Source organism: Crotalus tigris, unplaced genomic scaffold (assembly GCF_016545835.1).
Source record: "Crotalus tigris isolate CLP2741 ecotype Arizona unplaced genomic scaffold, ASM1654583v1 scf7180000020464.425836, whole genome shotgun sequence".
NCBI lineage: Eukaryota > Metazoa > Chordata > Lepidosauria > Squamata > Viperidae > Crotalus > Crotalus tigris.
In genome coordinates this window covers 51988-75353 of record NW_024098032.1, presented here as the reverse complement: position 1 = coordinate 75353, position 23366 = coordinate 51988, and the positions used below count along the sequence as shown (strand labels likewise).

Below are 23366 nucleotides of genomic sequence, written 5' to 3'. Positions count from 1 at the left end.
CCGTCCGGTATGGGATGGCCAATCCCCAGGTGTTAAGTCCAATGTGGGAAAAGGGGAGATAACATCAGCCCGTCTCCAGTTCACACAGCGATGGTCAGTGGCTTCTTCCTCTGAGAGCGTAGAAATAAACCAGGCACTGGGTTACATTCCTTATTTCCTCCCTTGTTCTAACTGACAGTTTAGGAAGATAAAGTTCAGAGAAAGACATAGCGCAGGAAGCAAATTGTTACATTGTAGCAGGCAGCAGACACAGAGGCAATAAATGAAACAAAAGGTTACATTGTAGCGAATAGAGGAAGCAAAAGCAATAACCCCACAGGCACATCCCCCCTCCCCCTTGGGAGTATGGCAGAACCCAGGGAAAGGTGAGATTTGTTTTTAAGTCAGAGGGGATAGATAGAAATGAAATAGGAATGGGTTCTGACATCCTGTCCCCCTTAAAAATAGAAGAAATCCACCTGTAGAGAAAACAAAATAGGTATAGAGGTTAGTCTGGTTTGTTGGGATATTCTGTGTGAAACTTCTTTAGTAGTTTAGGTGCTCTGACGTGATGTTTATGGATCCACTTGTTTTGTGAGGAGGGAAGGTATTTCCATGCTACTAGGTATTGAATTGCCCCATGATACTTCCTAGAATCTAGGATTTCTTTTATCTCGAAGTGTTGTTCTCCTTCAACCATGATTGGAGGTGGTGGGGGGTGCAACTGTTGTTCTCTTTTCAGCAAGCTGCAGTGAAAAATTGGGTATATTTGCCTGAGGTTTTTGGGTAGTTCTAATTCTACTGTTACTGGGTTTATGATTCTTTTAATTAGAAAAGGTCCTATATATTTGGACTAAGTTTTTTACAGGTCTATAGGGATTTTAGGTATTTTGTAGACAAATATACCATTTCTCCTACAGTGAATATTATAGGTTCAACTCTTTTTTTATCTGCTTAGCTTTGTCTAAGGCTTTCCTAACCACTGGCCAGGTGTTTTGTAATTGTGATATCCATTCTTTCAGCAATGGGATTGACGGTTCATTTAGGGTTAGTTCTGGCATAGGGTTGAAACTCTGACTGGTGGCTACTAGAAAGGCAGTGTAGCCTGTGCTGGAGTGGATTGCGTTATTGTAAGCAATTTCTGCAAAAGGGAGTAGGTCCATCCAATTCGTTGCTGGAAATTAATAAAGCATCTTAAGTATTGCTCTAGTACTGAGTTTGAACGTTCTGTCTGTCCATTGCATTGAGGATGACTGGATGACAGCCCCTGAGTGGTTCCTAAGAGGGATAAAAATTCCTTCCAAAATTCTGATGTAAATTGCATTCCCCTATCAGATATGATGTGATGGGGTGCCCCATGCAGTCTGTAGATGTGCTGCACAAATAGTTTCGCTAAAGTTTTCATGTTGGGGATCTTTTAGCAAGGGATAAAGTGCACTTGTTTGGAAAACAGGTTCATAACCACCCAGATGACAGTGTTTCCATTGCTTTCTGGTAATTCCACTATAAAATCTTTGGATATTTCTTTCTGAGAGGCTGAGGGATTCGCCACTGGTTGTAGCAGTCCAGTCGATTTCCCTTGCAACCTCTTAGCAGCTTTGCAAGTTGGGCAGCTGGCCATGTAATTTTCTATGTCCTTTTTCATGGACGGCCACCAAAATTGCCTTTTAATTAAATGTAATGTTTTTACAAATCAAAAATACCCTGCTGATTTTGTATCGTGGCATAGCTGCATGAAATTGACGCTCTGGGTGGTTAGTATATATAACTTCTCCCCCACCCATGGCAGTCCATCCCTGATCATGCACATGTCTATTTTTCTGGAACCATTCATCTGTTTCTAAAGTTTTCCGGAATTTGATTCCGGTTTGGCTACCCAACTGCGGCTTTATTTTAGCTTGGGTTCTGGTGGTTACTGGTGCTGCCAGTTGTGGTTCAGGCATGAGTAGTTTAGAATTGGTGGCTCGTGTGCTGTTATATTGGGGCATGCGAGCCAGTGCATCTGCCAGGAAGTTCTTCCCCCCTGGCAAGTATTTGAGCATAAAACGGAATTGGTGAAAATGCTGGGACCAGTGGGCTTGCTTGGGAGTGAGCTTCCTGGGTGTTTTTAATGCTTCCAGGATTTGTGGTCCATCCAGACCTGAAAAGGGATTTTATTCCCTTCAAGGAAATGGTGCCACATAAGTAATGACCATCTCACAGTGTATGCCTCCTTTTCCCACACAGCCCAATGCTGTTCCATCTCAGTGAGTTTGCTGGATGTGTATGCGCATGGTTGCAATACCCCTTCGTTGTTTTCTTCAGCAAAACTTTGAATTGGTAGCATCCCATTGGGCAATTAAATGCAGTTTTCCATTTGTCCCCTTCCTTAATCCTAACGCAGTAATACACTTCCCTTAGGTCTAATTTAGTGAAAATTCTTCCATTCGATAGGTGGGGTAACATGTCCTTCATGAGGGGTAGGGAGTATAGGTTACTTTTACTGATTGCATGATAATCCATGCACAAGCACAAAGTGCCGTCCTTCTTCTCTCTAAAGAGTACCGGGGCAGCTACTTTAGGGTTGGCAGGTTTGATAAACCCCCTTTCTAGGTTTTTATTTATGGACCTTTCCATTTTCTCCTTCTCCTTAGGGCTCATAGAGTATAGTCTGGGCTTCGGGAGTTTTGCCCCGGGTTTGATTTCTGTGGCACAATCCATTGGTCGGTGAGGGGGGAGCTCATCTGCCCAATCCTCACTGAAGTCTTCAGCAAAATCTCAGTATTCTTCCAGTATTTCGGGTAACCCTTTTTTCCTCTCCCATCGATGCTTTCTCCGTTCCTGGGCTTGATAGGGCTCTTTGGGGTGTTAGGTTCGCACAATCCTCCTTCGGGAAATTGAGTTCTGCCATCCTCTAATTTACCCAGGGGTTCCATTTCTTTAGACACTCCAGCCCTTGGATCACTGGGCATTCCATGCCTGGGGTCACTACAAACATTATGTCTTCCTCGTAGTTCTCCAGGGATAGGTGGATCAGTAAAGTGGCTAGGGTAGTTGGCACCCCCCCCACTATGGACCCATCTAACTGGCCAAATGAGATCAGTGTTTCAGCCTCCTCACTGGGATGCCCAGGTTCCCCACTAGCGTTGGGCTAATGAGGTAGCGGGTGCAGCCAGAATCTATTAAGGCTTTCACTTTGACAGCTTCGGGCATGGAGGGGGCTAATATAGTCACTGTCTTGAGGATGGGTGCAATGAGTCCACTTATCAGGGGTTCACCCTCCGAGCTGTCATCCGAGTTATCCACTGGCCCTGCGGTGTAGGCTGGGGTTCCCTCCCCACAATTGGCAGAAGGTGGGGACTCCACAGCCTCTGTCGCCCTCATGGTGATTTCTTGTGGCTTGGCTGGGGACTTCCCTGATTTCCTGGCCAGTGATTGGTCTGGGTTGCCTTCAGAGGCTTTTGAGCAGCACTCTATGGCGCGATGCCCCTCTCTCCTGCATTTGAAACAGCCCGTTGACTTCTTGGCCATAGCCAGTGGTTTTACTGGTTTGGGCATCAGCTCAGGAGATGATCGGCCCCGTGGTTTTCCTCGGTGGTACCTTTTCAGTAGGTTGATCTCTGCTTCCTCCGCCAGGATGTACCATTTGTCAAATTGGCGTGGGTCCCCTTGAGGCAGGCAAGCATCATACAGGTCGTAGTTTAGGCCATTTTTGAAGTGGCTAAGAAGGATGTCTTCTGGCCAGTTCAGCTTGTTGGCGATGGCCCGGAATTTTTGTGTATATTCAGCTACCGGGTGTCTGCCCTGCCTTTTGATTCTCTCACGGGCCTTTTGATCAGCCAGGTGGTCCTCAAATCGCCTTCTCAGAGAGGACATGAAGTGGTTGAAGTCGTAGAGCTCTGGGACGTTGGAATCATGCAGGTTCACCATCCAGTCTGTGGCCGCCCCATCCAGAGTAGATGGCACAATACGGATATGGGCCTTGTCGCTGGGGATGTCTCGTCTGTATTCTTCCATGTAGCTAAGGACTTGGGTTAGGAACAACCCCAAGCATTGCGACTCCCCCCTGAATTTCACATCCAGCAGGAGGAATCTTTGGATGGATCATTACCTTCACCTCCGAGAGTCTTGTCTCCCATCCTGATCGCCATTTGCAGGTCGGTGGGCAGTGGGGGTTGCCAAAGGAGTAGCTGCTGTCTCAGCGGACATCCCTGGGACTGCAGTTTCTGATTCCCCCTCAGTGTCTCTCCGGCTGCAGCCCAAGGTATTGGTGCAGCCGCGGGGTTCAGGTTTCTCCTCCCCGAGAGAACCAAGGGTTCCTTTCATCAGGTCAATAGCTTTCTCTAGGACCCAGTTCGAGTGCTGTGCATGACCTCCTTTTTTTTCACTAAGATGCAGATATTTCTTCATCTCTTGCTTCCATCCAGGTTGGTGGCTGCCCCGTCTCAGGGTCATCTTCCTCGATTTCTTTTCCCACTCGTTTTTCTTGCCAACACTCATCGACCACCAAGGTTTGTGGTTGTGCATTTCCACCACTTCTTCTTCTAAGGAGTATGACGTCTCAGATCCCGACAGCTGGCAGGGTCCCTGCCGGTGGGGGGGGGCTCCCCTTTCATTCTGGGTTCTTCCTTCCCTGCCCCATCGTCCGACATTGTAGATTTTGCAAAGTCCCCCGGTAAGGGTCTTCCTTCCTGGTTGACTATTACTGCAGATCCTGTCTAATGTAAGGACCTACTTCAGCCCCACATCTTAATAAAGCAGAACTCTTGGAGAGAATTTCTTCTAACAGGAACTTTTATTAAGAGTAGTTGATAGCAGGCATAATAGACAGGATCTGAGATTTCCCGTGCAGAGTAATAGATTAAGGTATCTCCAAATTAGACTCCACCCCATAGTCCGCCTGTCTGGTATGAGCCAATCCCCAGGTGTTAAGTCCATCATGGGAAAGGGGAGATAACATCATCCCATCTCCAGTTCACACAGCGATGGTCAGCGGTTTCTTCACACCTTCCTCTGAGAGGCAATAAACGAAGCAAAAGGTTACATTGTAGCAAATAGAGGAAGTGAAAGCAATAACTCTGCAGGCACATCCCCCCTCCCCCTTGAGAGTATGGCAGAATCCAGGGAAAGGTGAGATTTGTTTTTAAGTCAGAGGGGATAGATAAAAATGAAATAGGAATGGGTTCTGACACATAGACTATAAGTGGATATATTGTAGTAACTTCCCTGGCCATGAGCCGAGGTGGCACAGCAGTTAGAGTGCAGTACTGCAGGCCACTTTAGCTGACTGTGTTGAGCATGTCAGCGGTTCAAATCTCACCAGCTCAAGGTTGACTCAGCCTTCCATCCTTCCGAGGTAGGTAAAATGAGGACCCAGATTGTTGGGGGCAATGTAAATATATATATATATATATACACATTGCTTACTGGTGTACACCGCTTAGAGAGTGCTTGCACTTAAAGCGGTATATAAGTCTCATAAATAAATAAATAAATAAATAAATAAATAAATAAATAAATGCTGATAGATTTAGTCTCAGATGGTTGGAGAATTCAATTATTGTGTCCTGGGATACAAGTCATCATTTATATTGAAGATGCTAGCTTCATTAGGAAGCTTAGTGTGGTATTGTATGATCTCCATGCAGCATTGAGTTTACAGAGGCTATCATCACATATTCAATTTACCTTTCCCCCAGCATGATCACACAATTACAAGGTGAAGTTTGATCTAGCATAAATCCCCCTGCAAGAATAAGAAGGTTTCTAAGATAATATACTTCTGAGATTGAATCTTAATAGCTAGCTAGCACAGCTGTTCAGGATGATTAAGAAGTTATGATGATGATGTTGAAGCTTCAACTATCCATTATAGAAATACGAGAGGAATTTGATGGAGGGGGAGTTCATCTTCATGCTGACTTTTGACACAGATGACACTGAGATGTTTGGAGCTTCATCTGCTATAATTTAATGAGATTCCTTTTTTTGAGTCAACGGCAGTTTTATTCATGACCATCTCAGCTTATTTGAGTTAACTAGAATGGTGAGCATCTATTTGCATAAATGTACTGTTGGGCTTAAAAAAAAGCAGTAGTTCCCACCTTCTGAAATCTTCTATGATCCAAAGGATTTCATCAACTATTTCAAGTCATAAAAAACAAACTTTTCAGGGCAAAAGTTTTGAGAGAATAAAATATATGCAACTATTGTCATTTTCAACTATTGTCATTGTCATACTAACAGTCTCAGTAGCTTAATTTGGGCCTAGTTTCGGAACAGAATCAGACTGAAGATAGGTTTTGCTGGAAAATAGGAAAAAAAGGAAGTGTGGCTCTATTTATCCTGCCCAATCTTTCAGCCGCTTTTGCAATTGTCAAGCACAATATCTTTCTAAACTGTGAGCTGCAGTTTTTCACTTCTACTTACAGTAAGGTGACCAACCATCCTCCTTTAGGGAGGACAGTCCTCCTTTTGTAAGTTCTGTCCTCCCTTCATGTTCTCCTTTTTGATATTTGAAGACTAATCTGCAGGGGTTTTTTTTTTCCCTCATAGAACGCTCAGAACGGCGTTCTGGCACCTTTTTTTGATGTTTTTTTTTTCAAGTTTTGCATGAGCTGTGCTTTTGCAAGCCAATAGGGATTGCTGCTGAGCATGCCAAAACACCCGGCTGGCAAACTTTGCACATGCAAATCATCTATATTATTGTTGCAATGAATAAAATGTTTCTTTTATTTACGATATTTTTTCTTCAATTTATTTGTGTCCTCCTTTTCATTGTAAAAAAGTTGGTCACCTTACTTACAGGGATAGACACAGAAAATAGCAGTTGTTCCTCTGCACAACGCCTCATAGCAATGGTTGTTCAACAGCTATCTGAACATCCTGGAGTTGGTCATGAAAAGTTTTGGTATCATCAGTAAATTGATGCTCAGCTCTACTTCAGTAGAGAATAAAGAGGATGACTTTGATGGAGACAGAGAAGATCTGTTACCAAGACAACAAACAGATAAACATTGCAGAAGTCCTGATGAGGAAGGGATCAGATAGTCCCTGAATTCAAATTCAACTGAAGCTATAAGTTAAGGAGTAACACACTTAGATTTGCAAGATGTAAATAAAAGTAGTTTTAGATCACCTGGCATCTGTTTCTTAATCTGGACTACCTCATATTATTATTATTATTATGGATCATCGCACAGTCAGCCAGATGTTCAGACTGGATTTGGCATTTTGTCTACCTATCGAGTCCTTACCCAGGACCTGGGATAGGCAGATGTGGATGTTTGATGGTATTACAGATATTGTCGCAGGATGGAAGCAGTAAGGCCACCTTTTGCAATTGACTAAGAGCGAATTTGTCAATGCCAATGGTGTTCAAGTGGTACTCCAGTTGTTTTGGAATTGCACCCAAGGAGCCTATTACTATTGGTATTACCCTTGCTTGCTTTTGCCACAGTCGTTCTATTTCTATTTGTAGGTCTTTGTATTTTGTTATCTTCTCCAGTTCTTTCTCGTCTATTCTGCTGCCTCCAGGCACTGCCACGTCCACTATCCAGACTTTTTTGTCTTTCTTATCGACAATTGTTAAGTCTGGGGTGTTATGTTGCAGGTTCTTGTCTGTTTGAATTCTGAAGTCCCAGAGCAGTTTAATTTTACCATTTTCTATGACTTTCTCTATTTTATGATCCCACCAGTTTTTGTTTACAGGCAAATGATATTTTTTGCAGATCTTCCAATGCACCATTGTTGCTACTTTGTCATGCCGCTGCTTGTAGTCAGTCTGTGCAATCTTCTTGCAACAGCTTACCGGGTGGTCCACTGTTTCTTCAGCTTCTTTGCATAGGCGGCACTTACTGTCTGTTGCTGTCTTCTCAATTTTGACTTTATATGCATTTGTCCTTAAGGCTTGGTCTTGTGCAGCCAGAATTAGTCCCTCGGTCTCTTTCTTCAATTTTCCTGCTCTTAGCCATTGCCAGGTCTTGTTATTATCTGCTTTCCCAGCTATTTTTTTTAATGTATTGGCCATGTAGTGCTTTGTCTTCCCATGCCTCTATTCTGTTCTTCATTTGGTCTTTCTTGTAGGCCAGTTTGGTCTCTCCAGTAGTTAGTAAGCCTTCCTGATATACTAATTTCAGTGCATCTTCATCATTGTTCTTCAGATATTCTTCCAAAGCCATTTTTTCTTCTTCAACCATCTGATGTACTTGTAGCATTCCACGCCCACCTATTTGCCTTGGTAATAAAGTCTGTCAATGTCACTGCGTGGATGAAGGGCATGATTCATTGTCATTATTTTTCTGGTCTTCCTATCCATTGCTTTTAGTTCTGCTTGAGTCCAGTCCACTATTCCAGCTGTGTACCTAATGACTGGGATTGCCCAGGTGTTGATTGCCTTTATGGTATTTCCTCCATTGAGTTTGGACTTTAAGATCTTCTTCACTCTCTTGATGTATTCACCTCTAATCTTTTTCTTGACTTCAGTGTGCTTGATGTTGTCAGCTTGAAGGATACCCAAGTATTTGTAGTACTCTTCCTCATCCAGACTCTTAATGTTATTTTCGTGGGGCATCTTGATTCCTTCAGTTTTCACTACTTTTCCTTGTTTGATAGTAAGTGTGGCACATTTGTCCATGCCAAACTCCATTACAATATGTTGGCTATATATACGGACAGTGTTGAGCAGCAATTCTATTTCAGATGATGTTTTTCCATACAGCTTCAGATCATCCATGTAAAGGAGATGGGATAGTCTGGTAGATGTTTTTGATGTTTGATAGCCATGTCCTGAGTTATTCAGTATTGTTGACAGAGGAAACAGTGCAATAACAAATAGTAATGGTGATAATGAATCTCCTTGAAATATTCCTCTCTTGATATTAACCTCTCCCAATCTCTCACCATTGATCTGAAACTGTGTCTTCCATTGTGCCATCGATCTTTGCACAAATTTTCTAATGTTTCTACTGACTCCTGTTATTTCTAGGCACTTGATTATTCAGTCATGTGGCAGAGAGTCAAATGCCTTTTTGTAGTCAATCCATGCCACATTCAGGTTGATCTTCCTTTTTTTGCAGACTTATTTATTTATTTATTTATTTATGAGACTTTTATACCGCTTTTCCAAGATCATTTTGTCTTTTAGGAGTTGATCTTTTGTTCCTCTGCTATTGGGGCAGTTTCCTTTCTGCTCAGGCGGAAAGAGATTGTTTTCAACTAGATGCTGTTGTACTGCATCAGCTACCACACCAGTTAGTAATTTGAAAGTTTTTGGTAAGCAGGTAATTGGCCTGTAGTTGCCTGGTGTTGCCCCTTTTGCTGGATTTTTCATTATTAGGTAGGTTTTCCCCGTTGTTAGCCACTTTTCAATTTCTCCTCCTTGTAGTATGTTCTTGAACTGCTTGGCAATGAGTGGGTGTATAACAGTTAGATGTTTCAACCAAAACCCATGCAGTTCATCTTCACCTGGTGCTGACCAATTTTTGATTTTCCTCGCTCTTTTTTCTACCATTTTTGTTGTTATTACTAGTTCTTTCATTTCAACTTCTGTTTTATTTGCATCCACCTCTTTTAACTAAGCCGCATCCTTGTTGTATTTCTTTGGGTTATCCCATATCTGCTTCCAGAACTGCACTGTTTCTTCCTTGTCAGGTACTGACTGATTCTTGCAGTTTCTCCACTGATGGATTGGTAGAAACGTTTCTGATTGGATTGAAATTGGAGGTTCTGCCTATAGTTTGCAATTCGAGCTTCATATCTACTGATTTTCCTGGCTATAGCTGTTATTTGTTGCTTTATTATTTCCAGTGCTTCCTTGATCTTCCTTGTTTCTAAGTGGTATTTCTTGATTAGGTATTCTTTAGTCTTCTTTTTCTTCATCTTCTTTTCTTTCATCTGTTCTAGCTTGCTTGCATGTGATTTTAACTTGCTGATCTTATTTTCTAGTCTAACCTTCCATTTTTGTGGTGCACCGTTTCTTTGTTTTTCTTCTTTGTTGATTTTGCATCCCAGGTATTCAGTTATAACTGCAGCTGTGCTGTACATTAGTTGGTTTGTTTCTTGCAGTGAATTGGTGCTTATACTTGATATTGCAGTATTTGCATCTTTTAATGCTTGTGCTAGCTGTTTCTTTGGAACAAGCTTCAATGCAGGCAGCCTTATTCTGTTGTTTTGGTGCTGTTCTAGATGCTCAGTTATTCTTCGTTTCAATTCTTTTATTTCTTTAGTTAGAGGGTTTTGTTTTTCTTGAGGAAGAGGTGCCTGGTTTCCAAATGAGAACAGTTGTATATCTCTGCTGGATTCCTTTACTGCCAACTCCCCCTGGTTTGCCTCCACATTCTGAATTACTTCTGGTAAGGCTTTGATTTCTTTGCCCTGGGTAAACCTTTGCAGTTCATCCAATTCTGTTTCTGTGAATACTTTATTTCGTATTATAAATCGGCGTTGATCTGCTAGTCTCTGTTCTGTTATTTCTGATTCTGGATGTTGTTCTTTCCAGAACTGGTGCATTCATTTTAGATATCCTCTTCTTGTTGGACTTGATCTGTAGTAACAGATTATTATTTCTTTGTTTTCAATCACTGTGTATCTGCGACGGATAAACACCTTTTCTTCCAGTAGTTCTGCAGCTGCTGGCCCTGGTTGCTCAGCCAACAGTCCTGAGTCCTGTAACCCATTTTTCACCAGATATCCAGGAACTCCAATATCTAGTGTGGAACTTGTTAACCCGGGCGACATCCGAGCCAGTATGCATTCTGAAATTTACGTCTCACCATATTTTTATGGAGAGACACTCTTTGTCTGACTCCTCTGATGAGACCTGTCCAGTATGGTTGAACCTCTGGCACAGCTCTCATCTTCCTCAGAGTACACAAGCCCCACAACCACTCAAGGTAGTGCCTCACTGGGAGATTATTATTATTATTATTGATCATCGCACAGTCAGCCAGATGTTCAGACTGGATTTGGCATTTTGTCTACCTATCGAGTCCTTACCCAGGACCTGGGATAGGCAGATGTGGATGTTTGATGGTATTACAGATATCGTCGCAGGATGGAAGCAGTTCCTAATAAGGCCGCCTTTTGCAATTGACTAATAGCGAATTTGTCAATGCCAATGGTGTTCAAGTGGTGCTCCAGTTGTTTTGGGATTGCACCCAAGGCACCTATGACTATTGGTATACCCTTGCTTGCTTTTGCCACAGTCTTTCTATTTTCTATTTGTAGGTCTTTGTATTTTGTTATCTTCTCCAGTTCTTTTCTCGTCTATTCTGCTGTCCTGCTGCACTGCCACGTCCACTATCCAGACTTTTTTGTTTATTATTATTCTCAATCACATCGCACAGTCAGCCAGATGTTCAGACTGGATTTGCATTGTGTCTACCTATCGAGTCCTTACCCAGGACCTGGGATAGGCAGATGTGGATGTTTGGTGGTATTACAGGTATCGTCGCAGGATGGAAGCAGTTCCTAGTAAGGCCGCCTTTTGCAATTGACTAATAGCGAATTTGTCAATGCCACTGGTGTTCAAGTGGTGCTCCAGTTGTTTTGGGATTGCACCCAAGGAGCCTATTACTATTGGTACTACCCTTGCTTGCTTTTGCCACAGGCTTTCTATTTCATTTGTGAGGGTCTTTGTATTTTTGTGCTGCTTTCTCCAGTTCTTTCTATTTCTATTCTGCTGTCTCCAGGCACTGCACGTCCACTATCCAGACTTTTTTGTCTTTCTTATCGACAATTGTTAAGTCTGGGGTGTTATGTTGCAGGTGCTTGTCTGTTTGAATTCTGAAGTCCCAGAGCAGTTTAATTTTATCATTTTCTATGACTTTCTCTATTTTATGATCACACCATTTTTTGCTTACAGGCAAATGATATTTTTTGCAGATCTTCCAATGCACCATTGTTGCTACTTTGTCATGCCGCTGCTTGTAATCAGTTTGTGCAATCTTCTTGCAACAGCTTACAAAGTGGTCCACTGTTTCTTCAGCTTCTTTGAATAGGCGGCACTTACTGTCTGTTGCTGCTTGTCTTCTCAATTTTGACTTTGTATGCATTTGTCCTTAGGCTTGTCTTGTGCAGCAGAAAAAATAAATTCATCCCTCGGTCTCTTTCTTCAATTTTTCTGCTCTTAGCCATTGCCAGGTTTTATTATTATCTGCTTTCCCAGCTATTTTTTTCATGTATTGGCCATGTAGTGCTTTGTCTTCCCATGCCTCTAGTCTGTTCTTCATTTGGTCTTTCTTGTAAGCCAGTTTGGTCTCTCCAGTAGTTAGTAAGCCTTCCTGATATACTAATTTCAGTGCATCTTCATCATTGTTCTTCAGATATTCTTCCAAAGCCATTTTTTCTTCTTCAACCATCTGATGTACTTGTAGCATTCCACGCCCACCTATTTGCCTGGTAGATAAAGTCTATCAATGTCACTGCGTGGATGAATGGCATGGATTCATTGTCAATTATTTTTTTTCTGGTTTGCCTATCATTGCCCTTTTTTAGTTCTGCTTTGAGTCCAGTTCACTATTCCAGCTGTGTATCTAATGACTGGGATTGCCCAGGTGTTGATTGCCTTTATGGTATTTCCTCCATTGAGTTTGGACTTTAAGATCTTCTTCACTCTCTTGAGGTATTCACCTCTAATCTTTTTCTTGACTTCAGTGTGCTTGATGTTGTCAGCTTGAAGGATACCCAAGTATTTGCAGTACTCTTCCTCATCCAGACTCTTAATGTTATTTTCGTGGGGCATCTTGATTTCTTCAGTTTTCACTATTTTTCCTTGTTTGATAGTAAGTGTGGCACATTTGTCCAAGCCAAACTTCATTACAATATCTTGGCTATATATACGGACAGTGTTGAGCAGCGATTCTATTTCAGATGATGTTTTTCCATACAGCTTCAGATCATCCATGTAAAGGAGGTGGGATAGTCTAGCAGATGTTTTTGATGTTTGATAGCCATGTCCTGAGTTATTCAGTATTGTTGACAGAGGAAACAGTGCAATAACAATAGTAATGGTGATAATGAATCTCCTTGAAATATTCCTCTCTTGATATTAACCTCTCCCAGCTTTTCACCATTGATCTGCAACTGTGTCCTTCCATTGTGCCATCGATTTTTGCACAAATTGTTCTGATGTTTCTACTTACTCCTGTTATTTCTAGGCACTTGATTATCCAGTCATGTGGCAGAGAGTCAATGCCTTTTTGTAGTCAATCCATGCCACATTCAGGTTGGTCTTCCTTCTTTTGCAGTTTTCCAAGATCATTTTGTCTATTAGGAGTTGATCTTTGTTCCTCTGCTATTGGGGCGGTTTCCTTTCTGCTCAGGTGGAAAGAGATTGTTTTCAACTAGATGCTGTTGTACTGCATCAGCTACCACACCAGTTAGTAATTTGAAAGTTGTTGGTAAGCAGGTAATTGGCCTGTAGTTACCTGGTGTTGCCCCTCTTGCTGGATTTTTCATTATTAGGTAGGTTTTCCCAGTTGTTAGCCACTTTTCAATTTCTCCTCCTTGTAGTATATTGTTGAACTGCTTGGCAATGAGTGGGTGTATAACAGTTAGATGTTTCAACCAAAACCCATGCAGTTCATCTTCACCTGGTGCTGACCAATTTTTGATTTTCTTTGCTCTTTTTTCTACCATTTTTGTTGTTATTACTAGTTCTTTCATTTCAACTTCTGTTTTATTTGCATCCACCTCTTTTAACCAAGCTGCATCCTTGTTGTATTTCTTTGGGTTATCCCATATCTGCTTCCAGAACTGCACTGTTTCTTCCTTGTCAGGTACTGACTGATTCCTTGCAGTTTCTCCATTGATGGATTGGTAGAAACGTTTCTGATTGGATTGAAATTGGAGGTTCTGCCTATAGTTTGCAATTCGAGCTTCATATCTACTGATTTTCCTGGCTATAGCTGTTATTTGTTGCTTTATTATTTCCAGTGCTTCCTTGATCTTCCTTGTTTCTAAGTGGTATTTCTTGATTAGGTATTCTTTGGTCTTCTTGTTCTTCAGCTTCTTTTCTTTCATCTGTTCTAGCTTGCTTGCATGTGATCTTAACTTGCTGATCTTATTTTCTAGTCTAACCTTCCATTTTTGTGGTGCACTGTTTGTTTGTTTTTCTTTTTTGTTGATTTTACATCCCAGGTATTCTGTTATAACTGCAGCTGTGCTGTACATTAATTGGTTTGTTTCTTGCAGTGAATTGGTGCTTATACTTGCTATTGCAGTATTTGCATCTTTTAATGCTTGTGCTAGCTGTTTCTTTGGAACAAGCTTCAATGCAGGCAGCCTTATTCTGTTGTTTTTGTGCTGTTCTAGATGCTCAGTTATTCTTTGTTTCAATTCTTTTATTTCTTTAGTTAGAGGGTTTTGTTCTTCCTGAGGAAGAGGTGCCTGGTTTCCAAATGAGAACAGTTGTATATCTCTACTGGATTCTTTCACTGCCAACTCCCCCTGGTTTGCCTCTACATTCTGAATTACTTCTTGTAAGGCTTTGATTTCTTTGCCCTGGGTAAACCTTTGCAGTTCGTCTAATTCTGTTTCTGTAATACTTTATTTCGTGTTATAAATCGGCGTTGATCTGCTAGTCTCTGTTCTGTTATTTCTGATTCTGGATGTTGTTCTTTCCAGAACTGGTGCATTCGTTTTAGATATCCTCTTCTTGTTGGACTTGATCTGTAGTAACAGATCATTATTTCTTTGTTTTCCATCACTGTGTATCTGCGACGGGTAAACACCTTTTCTTCCAGTAGTTCTGCAGCTGCTGGCCCTGGTTGCTCAGCCAACAGTCCTGAGTCCTGTAACCCATTTTTCACCAGATATCCAGGAACTCCAATATCTAGTGCGGACCTTGTTAACCTGGGCGACGTCCGAGCCGGTATGGCATTCTGAAATTTACGTCTCACCATATTTTTTATGGGAGAGACACTCTTTGTCTGACTCCTCTGATGAGACCTGTCCAGTATGGTTGAACCTCTGGCATAGCTCTCATCTTCCTCAGAGTACACAAGCCCCACAACCACGTCAAGGTAGTGCCTCACTGGGGGAGGTAGTGCCTCACTGGGGGTTTATTATTATTATTATTATTATTATTATTATTATTATTATTATTATTATTATTATTAAACTCAGTGTAAGCAAATTGTCAAATGCAATTAAAGAAACTACAGTGCTATTAATTAGGTTTCAGATTCTGCTTATGAATCAAACACCTAAACAATCTGTGATAAGAATGTTGTTTGACTACCTTCTCTGTTGCCCATCTTGCATTTATGAATGCAATTTCTCTATGACAGCACCTTTGCTTGGCAGTGCTCTACCCCATGAAAATTTGAGAGACATTGATGTTCTTGGGGTACATCAATGTCAAATAATTGTTATTATTTGATGTTTCCATAATCAGAGATCTAATGATCCTAGGAAATTAGCAACAACAATTATGAAAGACTGAATGTATTGTGTCTTCCTGCTTGTGCAGTTTTCAGAGTCAGCAGACTGGATAGTGAGAAATAGCCTGCTAGATTAGATGGATTTTGGCTTTTAAAGTTGAATAGGACTACACTACTTATTAAACTACTGAAAATGTGTTCCACTTATTTGCCATTCACACTGTCTGTGTTAATTTCTGCAAATGTTGATGCTTTATTCTCACTCCTTTGATTGGTTTACATGTAACTTTCAATTTCTACTTCAGTTTCATAGATATATTGAATATATCAGGAGAATATTGACAATGTGACCAAAATAAATAACAATCTATTTCAATTAATTCTGTAGGCCCCCACCTGTGCATGAAGGTGCCCCCAAAGGAACCCAAGTGGTTGTGGTAACAGCTGCTGCCTTGAATCAAACAATTGTCTATTCCATTGTTTCAGGAAATGAAGATGGTAAGTTAAAGTGGCTTTGCATTTGGTCTCAGTAGAGTACAGTATATTTTTAAGGAAGAGGGGGTGGAGGGTGAAAGTAAAAAATCCAAAATGGAAAAAAGTAAATTTAACATATTATTTTTCAGATATATAGCACAATTTTAAAGAAGCTATTTTATCCATACCTAAAATGTCTTAACACCTTCTTTTCTGCATTCTAGGGATGTTTACCATTAACAATAGAACAGGAGTTATCTCCATTCAAAAATCTCTGGATTATGAAACCGCAAAAAAATATTTGCTTCGGGTGCAAGCAGATTCATTGATAGTAGTCCGTTCTAATTTGCCAGTGCCATCCAAAAGTAAGTTAATTTATCTTTCCTTCTTTCCTTCTTTTTCTTTCCTTCCTTCCTTCCCAAAAATTGGATATGATATCTGTTATGTCCCGAGCCTTGCAAACGGCTCGGGCATTTGCAGGCAGTCCCGGGCAGGTGCAAGGCTGCCCGGGACCAGACAGGCTGTCGCCAGCGCCGTGCGCATGCGCGGGTGCTGGCGCGGGAAAAGTAACACATTTACCTGGGAGTTGCCTATATAAGAGGCTGCGAGCGTTTGGGAAGTTTAAGGAAAGCCATCTACTTGTAAGCTGAACGCAGAATAAAGAAAACTGAGAACTCCAACTGCTTCTCGTGTCTGCTTTGCGCCAAGGACTCAACACTGGCGACGAAGGTGGGATTGCCTTACACCGCCTGGAAAGGAAGAAGTGTAAGCTTACCCAAGTGAGTCCTGAGCGGCGGAACGGCGTCGACTCGGCAGCTACCCGCCAATCCAGTGCGCATTCGGGGGTAGGCTGGCTGATAGACCCGTCTCCTGAAGATGGCGAAAATCGGAAGGCTTTCGGAGTTCGACGTCTCACATCCAGAGCGGTGGGAGTCATACGTAGCCAGGGTGGAGAACTACTTCAAGGCAAACCAAGTGAGGGAAGAGAGCTTGAAGGCTGCCACCCTGCTTTGTGTTTGCGGTCAAGACGCCTTCGACATCGCAGAAAACCTTGCAGCACCTGTTCCAGTAGAGTCTGTCAGCTACGCAGATCTGAAGAAGCTATTGAAGGAGCACTTCCACCCCAAGATGTCCGTCATCGCATGGCGCCACACCTTCGAGCAGAGGGATCAACGGCCCGGTGAGTCGGCCAAAGAATTCATCGCCGCATTACGGAAGGCCGCCAAGCACTGCGAGTTCAAAGACCTCGAAGAACGACTGAGGGACCGATTCGTGTGCGGGTTAAGGCATCGAGATCTACAACAGAGACTTTTCGCTAAAGAAGAATTGTCCTACCAAGATGCCTTAAGGGAAGTCACCGCAGAAGAAGCAGCAGGCGGCGCTGTCAAGAACATGCGGCCGATCAGAAACAGTCCAGAGGTTGCATCCGTGCACCAGGAAGACGTCCAAAGAAACTCCGAGGAGGATCCGGACGAGGAAGTCGACCGTCTCCACCCCACGAAGGAAGAAAATCAGAAGGGAAGCTCTTCAGCTCCGCTCAAGTGCATCGGCTGTGGAGGTCGCCACAGGAGAACCGACTGCAAGTTCCGCTCCGCTACCTGCCGGGCATGCGGCAAACAAGGACACATTGCAGCTGTGTGTCTGGGCCGACGAAAGGTACAACCTCAGGAAGAACTGCGCCTGAAAGGTACCAGATTCCCCAGCCAGAATAGGGTAGGGTTTTGCGCTTCGCGAAGAAGCATCCTTAGGACAGGCACACACAAGCCCATTAAGAAAAAGCTGTCACTCAAGGTGAAGCTACAAGGGGTTCCATTGTCTATGGAACTGGACACAGGGTCTGCCCTTTCAATCATCTCCTTGCATACATTTAGGAAGATTTGTTCCGGTAGTGGAACTCAGGCCAAGTTAAGGCCTTCTGACATTGTGTTAACAGATTTTCAAAATTCAAGAGTGTGTGTTAAGGGGGAGGCCACCCTTAACATGCAATACAAGAGTTTTGAAGGTCCACTAGACTTATTAGTAGTAGGGGGTGAACGAACGAGTCTCATAGGACTCGATTGGTTTGAGGCCCTGGGGATACACGTCACAGGACTCAACAGTTTACAAACACTCGACCTACAGGAAGTCTGCAAAGAATTTGCAGATGTTTTCAGCCCCCAGCTGGGCACATTCAAAGGACCCCCTGTGTCCTTAAAGCTAGACCCCACTGTCACTCCCATTAGAATTAAAGCAAGAAGGGTCCCTTTTGCTTTAAAGAGTAAAATTGACACTGAGTTAGACAAACTGATTCAACAGGGAATCCTAGAACCTGTTGATTCCAGTCCTTGGGAGACCCCCATTGTCACGCCTCTAAAGGCAAATGGGGACATTCGCATTTGTGCTGACTACAAATGCACTCTGAATAAGGCATTGCAGCAACATGCCTATCCTGTTCCTGTGGTCAGTCATATTCTGGCCTCCCTCAAGGGGGGGCGCGTTTTTGCAAAGCTTGACCTAGCTCAAGCGTATCAACAGCTGCCTGTTGATGATGATGCTGCTATAGCTCAGACTATTGTGACCCACAGGGGAGCCTTTAAGGTAAAAAGGCTGCAGTTTGGAGTGAATGTCGCTCCTGGGATTTTCCAAAGCGTAATGGAAAACACACTGCGGGGCATACCGGGGGTTTGCCCCTACTTTGATGATGTCTTAATTGCAGGAGACTCCACACACATTCTAGCTGAAAGGCTAAGGGCTGTTCTGTTAAGGTTCAGGAAAACAGGCCTCAAGCTCAAAAAAGACAAATGCAAAATTGGGGTGCCTTCTACTGAATTTCTGGGATTCAAAATTGATGCTGCTGGAATTCACCCTGCTGAATCCAAACTAACTGCCATTTTAGAAGCACCTAGGCCAAAGTCCAAGGCCAAACTTCAGGCCTTCCTGGGTCTCCTGAATTTCTACAATTCTTTTCTTCCACATAAAGCTAGTGTAGCTGAACCTCTTCACAGGCTACTAGACAAGCAAGCAGTGTGGCGGTGGTCACAGACGCATGAGGCCTGCTTTAACGAAGTCAAGGCCTTGCTCACTTCTAACAGTGTACTTGCACATTTCAACGAGTCTCTTCCTGTGTGCATTGCGTGTGATGCGTCCCCTTACGGGGTTGGGGCTATCCTGAGCCACTTCAGGTCTGATGGAACTCAGGTTCCTGTTGCATATTACTCAAGAACATTGTCTTCTGCCGAGCGCAACTACGCTCAGATAGACAGGGAGGCTCTGGCTGTTGTTGCGGGAATTAAAAAATTCCATGATTTTCTATATGGCAGGCAGTTCACGGTCTTCACTGACCATAAGCCTCTGCTGGGACTGTTTACCACACGTAAGCAGACTCCCCAAATCATTTCCCCTAGAATGCTTAGGTGGTCTATTTTTTTGTCTGCATATGATTTTTCTTTACTCCACAAGCCTGGGAAAGATATGGGCCATGCTGATGGCCTCAGTAGACTGCCTCTGCCAACAGTGGAAGCTGACCCTGCGCCAGCTGTCAACATTCTATCAATCCAAGCCTTGCCCAAGCTCCCTCTTAGTGCCAGGGATGTTGCCGCTGAAACAGGTACAGATCACACACTTTCACGTGTCCGTTCCTGGGTTTTGTCTGGTTGGCCTGAGGAATGCCCTAGTCCTGAGTTTCAGAGTTTCTGGTCCAAAAGGAACGAGCTGTCCCTTTCTCAGGGTTGTTTGCTTTGGGGAAACAGGGTTGTCATTCCCACCTCAATGAGGACTAGGGTCTTGGAATCCCTCCACGAGGGTCATCCTGGCATTGTTCGTATGAAGGCTCTTGCATGCAGCCACTTATGGTGGCCTGGTTTAGATAAAAATATTGAGGCTAAGGTGCATGCATGCCACCTGTGCCAACGATCTCGCCCAGAGATGCCCCAAGCTCCCGTGCACAGATGGGAGGAAACACAGTCCCCATGGTCTAGGGTGCACATTGACTACGCTGGGCCCTTTCAGGGCCAGTTCTTCTTGGTCCTTGTTGACAGCCACTCGAAATGGCTTGAGGTTGTACCTGTCTCATCCACCACCACTGCAAAGACTATTCAGGTACTGAGGGGGATTTTTGCTGCACACGGGCTGCCAGATGTCATTGTGTCCGACAACGGCCCTCAATTCACTTCCTCCGAATTCCAAGCTTTTTTACAGGCTAACATGATTCGTCATGCCACGTCTGCGCCTTTCCACCCATCCACCAACGGTATGGCTGAACGCATGGTGCGCATCACAAAGGACGCTTTGAAAAGACTCACCTACGGGGACTGGCATCACAGGTTGGCTGACTTTCTCCTTTCTTATCGCACCACACCGTCCACTTCTACAGGGAGAAGTCCAGCTGAACTTCGTTGGGGACGTCAACTTACTACTAAACTTGACCGGTTGCATCCGGACAGATTGCCCTCATCTACCTCACATCCTAGGGCACCTAGACAACTACTTGAGGGTGCCCCGGTCTGGACTCGCAATTACGGGCCTGGTCATACATGGGTCCCCGCTTCTGTCTCCAGGGTCACGGGTCCTCTATCCTACGAGGTAGCTCTGGACAATGGTCGTGTCCTGCGCAGGCACATCGACCAACTCCGCCCTAGGCGGCATATTCCAGCTGAGACTCCTGGGTCTTTTCCAGGGGGGGAGGGGGACCCTTTGGAGCAAAGGGAAGGGCACGAGCTGCTGCCCATCTCCACTGATGGAGCCATAAACGGCCCATTCCAGGGTTCCGCGAGAGCTCCGAACAAGAATTCTATGAGCCTACCCAACTACCAGGCATCCACGCCTACTCCAGCCAGGGAGTCACCCCGGGGGCATACTCACTTTCCACACATATCACACAGCACTCCAGTCACGGAGGATACCCGGGGGCATCCCAACAAATCATTCCCCGCAAGAGAGCTGGCACACAATCCCCAAGGTTGGCCTGACCTTACCCCAAATCCTACAGGGGGTCAAATATACAGGGAGGTGGTCGAGGAACCAAGTCCCGACTAAAACACCTCTAGCCCAAATCAGGGAATAACTGAGTTTTGGGAAGGTACAGAAACCCACACAAGCCCGGACACAGAACGGGGTTCAGGGAATGGACAGCCTCTTGACAGGTCTTGGACAGACCTAGGAGGTTCAACAGAGACGCCCAGCAGTGGCTATCACTTCAGGGGGCCCGAGGGTCTACAGCTAGGCAGGTCAACCAGGTCACAAAGTGACAGAAGCCCTGGCCTGACGAGCCCGGTGGGCGAGCGAGCAGGCCAGGCATTGGGGCACAGTCCTTGGAAGGCACCAAGGCATGATAAGGAGAACAGGCTCACGTCTCCCCTCAGTCAGGGAACACCTGTCAGAAACCCAGAGCTGAGAAGGTCACAGAGAGCAAGGAAATCTCCTAAATACTTAGAGGATTACATAACATTGCTGGCCAAACAAAAGCCAGTAAACAGTAGAAGCACTGGGGAGTAGAACATTGCATCAATAAATAATTGTATGTTGGTAGTAGTCTTAGCCCGGGGGAAAGGGGTGTTATGTCCCGAGCCTTGCAAACAGGCTCGGGGCGTTTGCAGGCAGTCCCGGGCAGGTGCAAGGCTGCCCGGGACCAGACAGGCTGTCGCCAGCGCCGTGCGCATGCGCGGGTGCTGGCGCGGGAAAAGTAACACATTTACCTGGGAGTTGCCTATATAAGAGTGTAAGGACCCACCCCACTTTGCATCTTAAGAAGACAGAACTCTTGGAATAATTCTTCCAACAGGAATCTTTATTAAGAGAAAATGGTTGCAGGCATGCTAGACAGGACTTGGGGTTCAAGCTTTCCCATTCAAGGTTTTAAGGGGTTCCCCAGTAGTCCCACCCAATCAACCCCCCTTCCAGTGATAGTTTCAAGTATCACAATTCCACCCCCTTTCTTCTTTCTTCCGTCTGGATGGAGACTTCAGGTAACTACATGAAAGGCAAATACCCTGCTTTGTTATGATAAGGTCCTCTAGTGCTAACGCTTTGATGTTACAATAAACACACATTCAGCATTCAGCTCTTTGAAGTGTACTGAAGGAAATGATGGCCATAAAGCCCCTTTGTTCTCCCCCTTCTCTCCCTCTTATGGCAGAATCCAAAGAAGGCAGAATTGGGAGTTTCTATATTTGATAATTAAAGATGAAATATGATTGGATTCTGACATCCGGCCCCTCTTAAAAATAAGAGAGATCCACCTGAAAGAAAACACAAGTATAAAATTTAGTTAGGCTTGTTAGGATACTCTGTGTGAAACTTCTTCAATAGCTTCGGGGCTCTGACATGACGTTTATGGACCCACTCATTTTGTGAGGGAGGGAGGTGTTTCCAGGCAACTAGGTACTGAGTTGCTCCATGATATCTCCTAGAGTCAAGGACTTCCTTTATTTCGAAGTGTTGTTCACCCTCCACCATGATTGGAGGTGGTGGGGGGGGGATTTTTGGCCGTAGAGGTGACTGATGCTCTCTTTTCAGCAAGCTGCAATGAAAAATTGGGTGTATTTGCCTGAGATTTTTGGGTAATTCTAATTCTACTGTTACTGGATTTATGATTCTTTTAATTGGAAAAGGTCCTATATATTTTGGTCCAAGTTTTTTACAGGGCTGTAGGGACTTTAGGTATTTTGTAGATAAGTACACCATTTCTCCTATAATGAATGGTGTAGGCTCAACCCTTTTTTTATCGGCTTGTGTTTTATATGCCTGCCTAGCTTCATCTAGTGCTTTTCTGACTATTGGCCAGGTGTTTTGTAATTTCTCCATCCATTCTTTCAGCGAGGGGATCGTTGGTTCGTTTGGGGTTAATTCTGGCATGGGGTTGAAACTTTGACCGGTGGCTATTTGAAAAGGAGTGTAACCTGTGCTGGAGTGGACTGCATTATTGTAGGCAACTTCTGCAAAAGGGAGTAAGTCCGCCCACTCGGTCTGCTGGAAACTAAGAAAACATCTTAAATATTGCTTAAGTACGGAGTTCATTTTTTCAGCCCCCCCATTTCCTTGAGGGTGGTGGCTAGATGTCAGTCCCTGAGTGGTTCCTAAGAGGGATAAAAATTCCTTCCAAAATGCAGACGTAAATTGCACCCCCCTGTCAGAGATGATGCGTTGGGGTGCCCCATGCAATCTGTAAATGTGTTGGATGAAAAGTTTTGCTAAGGCTTTTGCAGTGGGAATCTTTTGGCAAGGGATAAAGTGCACCTGTTTGGAAAACAAGTCCGTGACCGTCCAGACCACAGTATTCCCATTGCTTTCTGGCAATTCCACTATAAAATCCATGGCTATTTCTCTCCAGGGGGCTGAGGGACTTGCCACTGTTTGCAATAGTCCTGGCACTTTCCCTTGCAACCTCTTTGCCGTGGCACATTTTGGACAACTGGCTATATAACTTTCAATGTCCTTTTTCATGGATGGCCACCAAAATTGCCGTTTAATTAAATGTAAAGTTTTTACAAATCCAAAATGCCCTGCTGATTTTGTGTCATGGCAAAGGTGCATGAAAGTTACTCTTTGAGTTGTTGGTATATATAACTTTTCCCC

General features: G+C 43.9%; 1 protein-coding gene across 1 annotated transcript in view; it reads left to right on the top strand.

Annotated features, from left to right (window-relative positions):
* The window catches only part of PCDH15 (protocadherin related 15), a gene marked incomplete at its 5' end in the record, with an annotated part of 401689 nt that overhangs the window by 337791 nt on the left and 40532 nt on the right, over positions 1–23366 (top strand). The window contains 2 exons of the mRNA XM_039366933.1: positions 15730–15839; positions 16040–16180. Coding sequence (XP_039222867.1) covers positions 15730–15839; positions 16040–16180 — 251 coding nt within the window. The remainder of the gene's footprint in view (positions 1–15729; positions 15840–16039; positions 16181–23366) is intronic.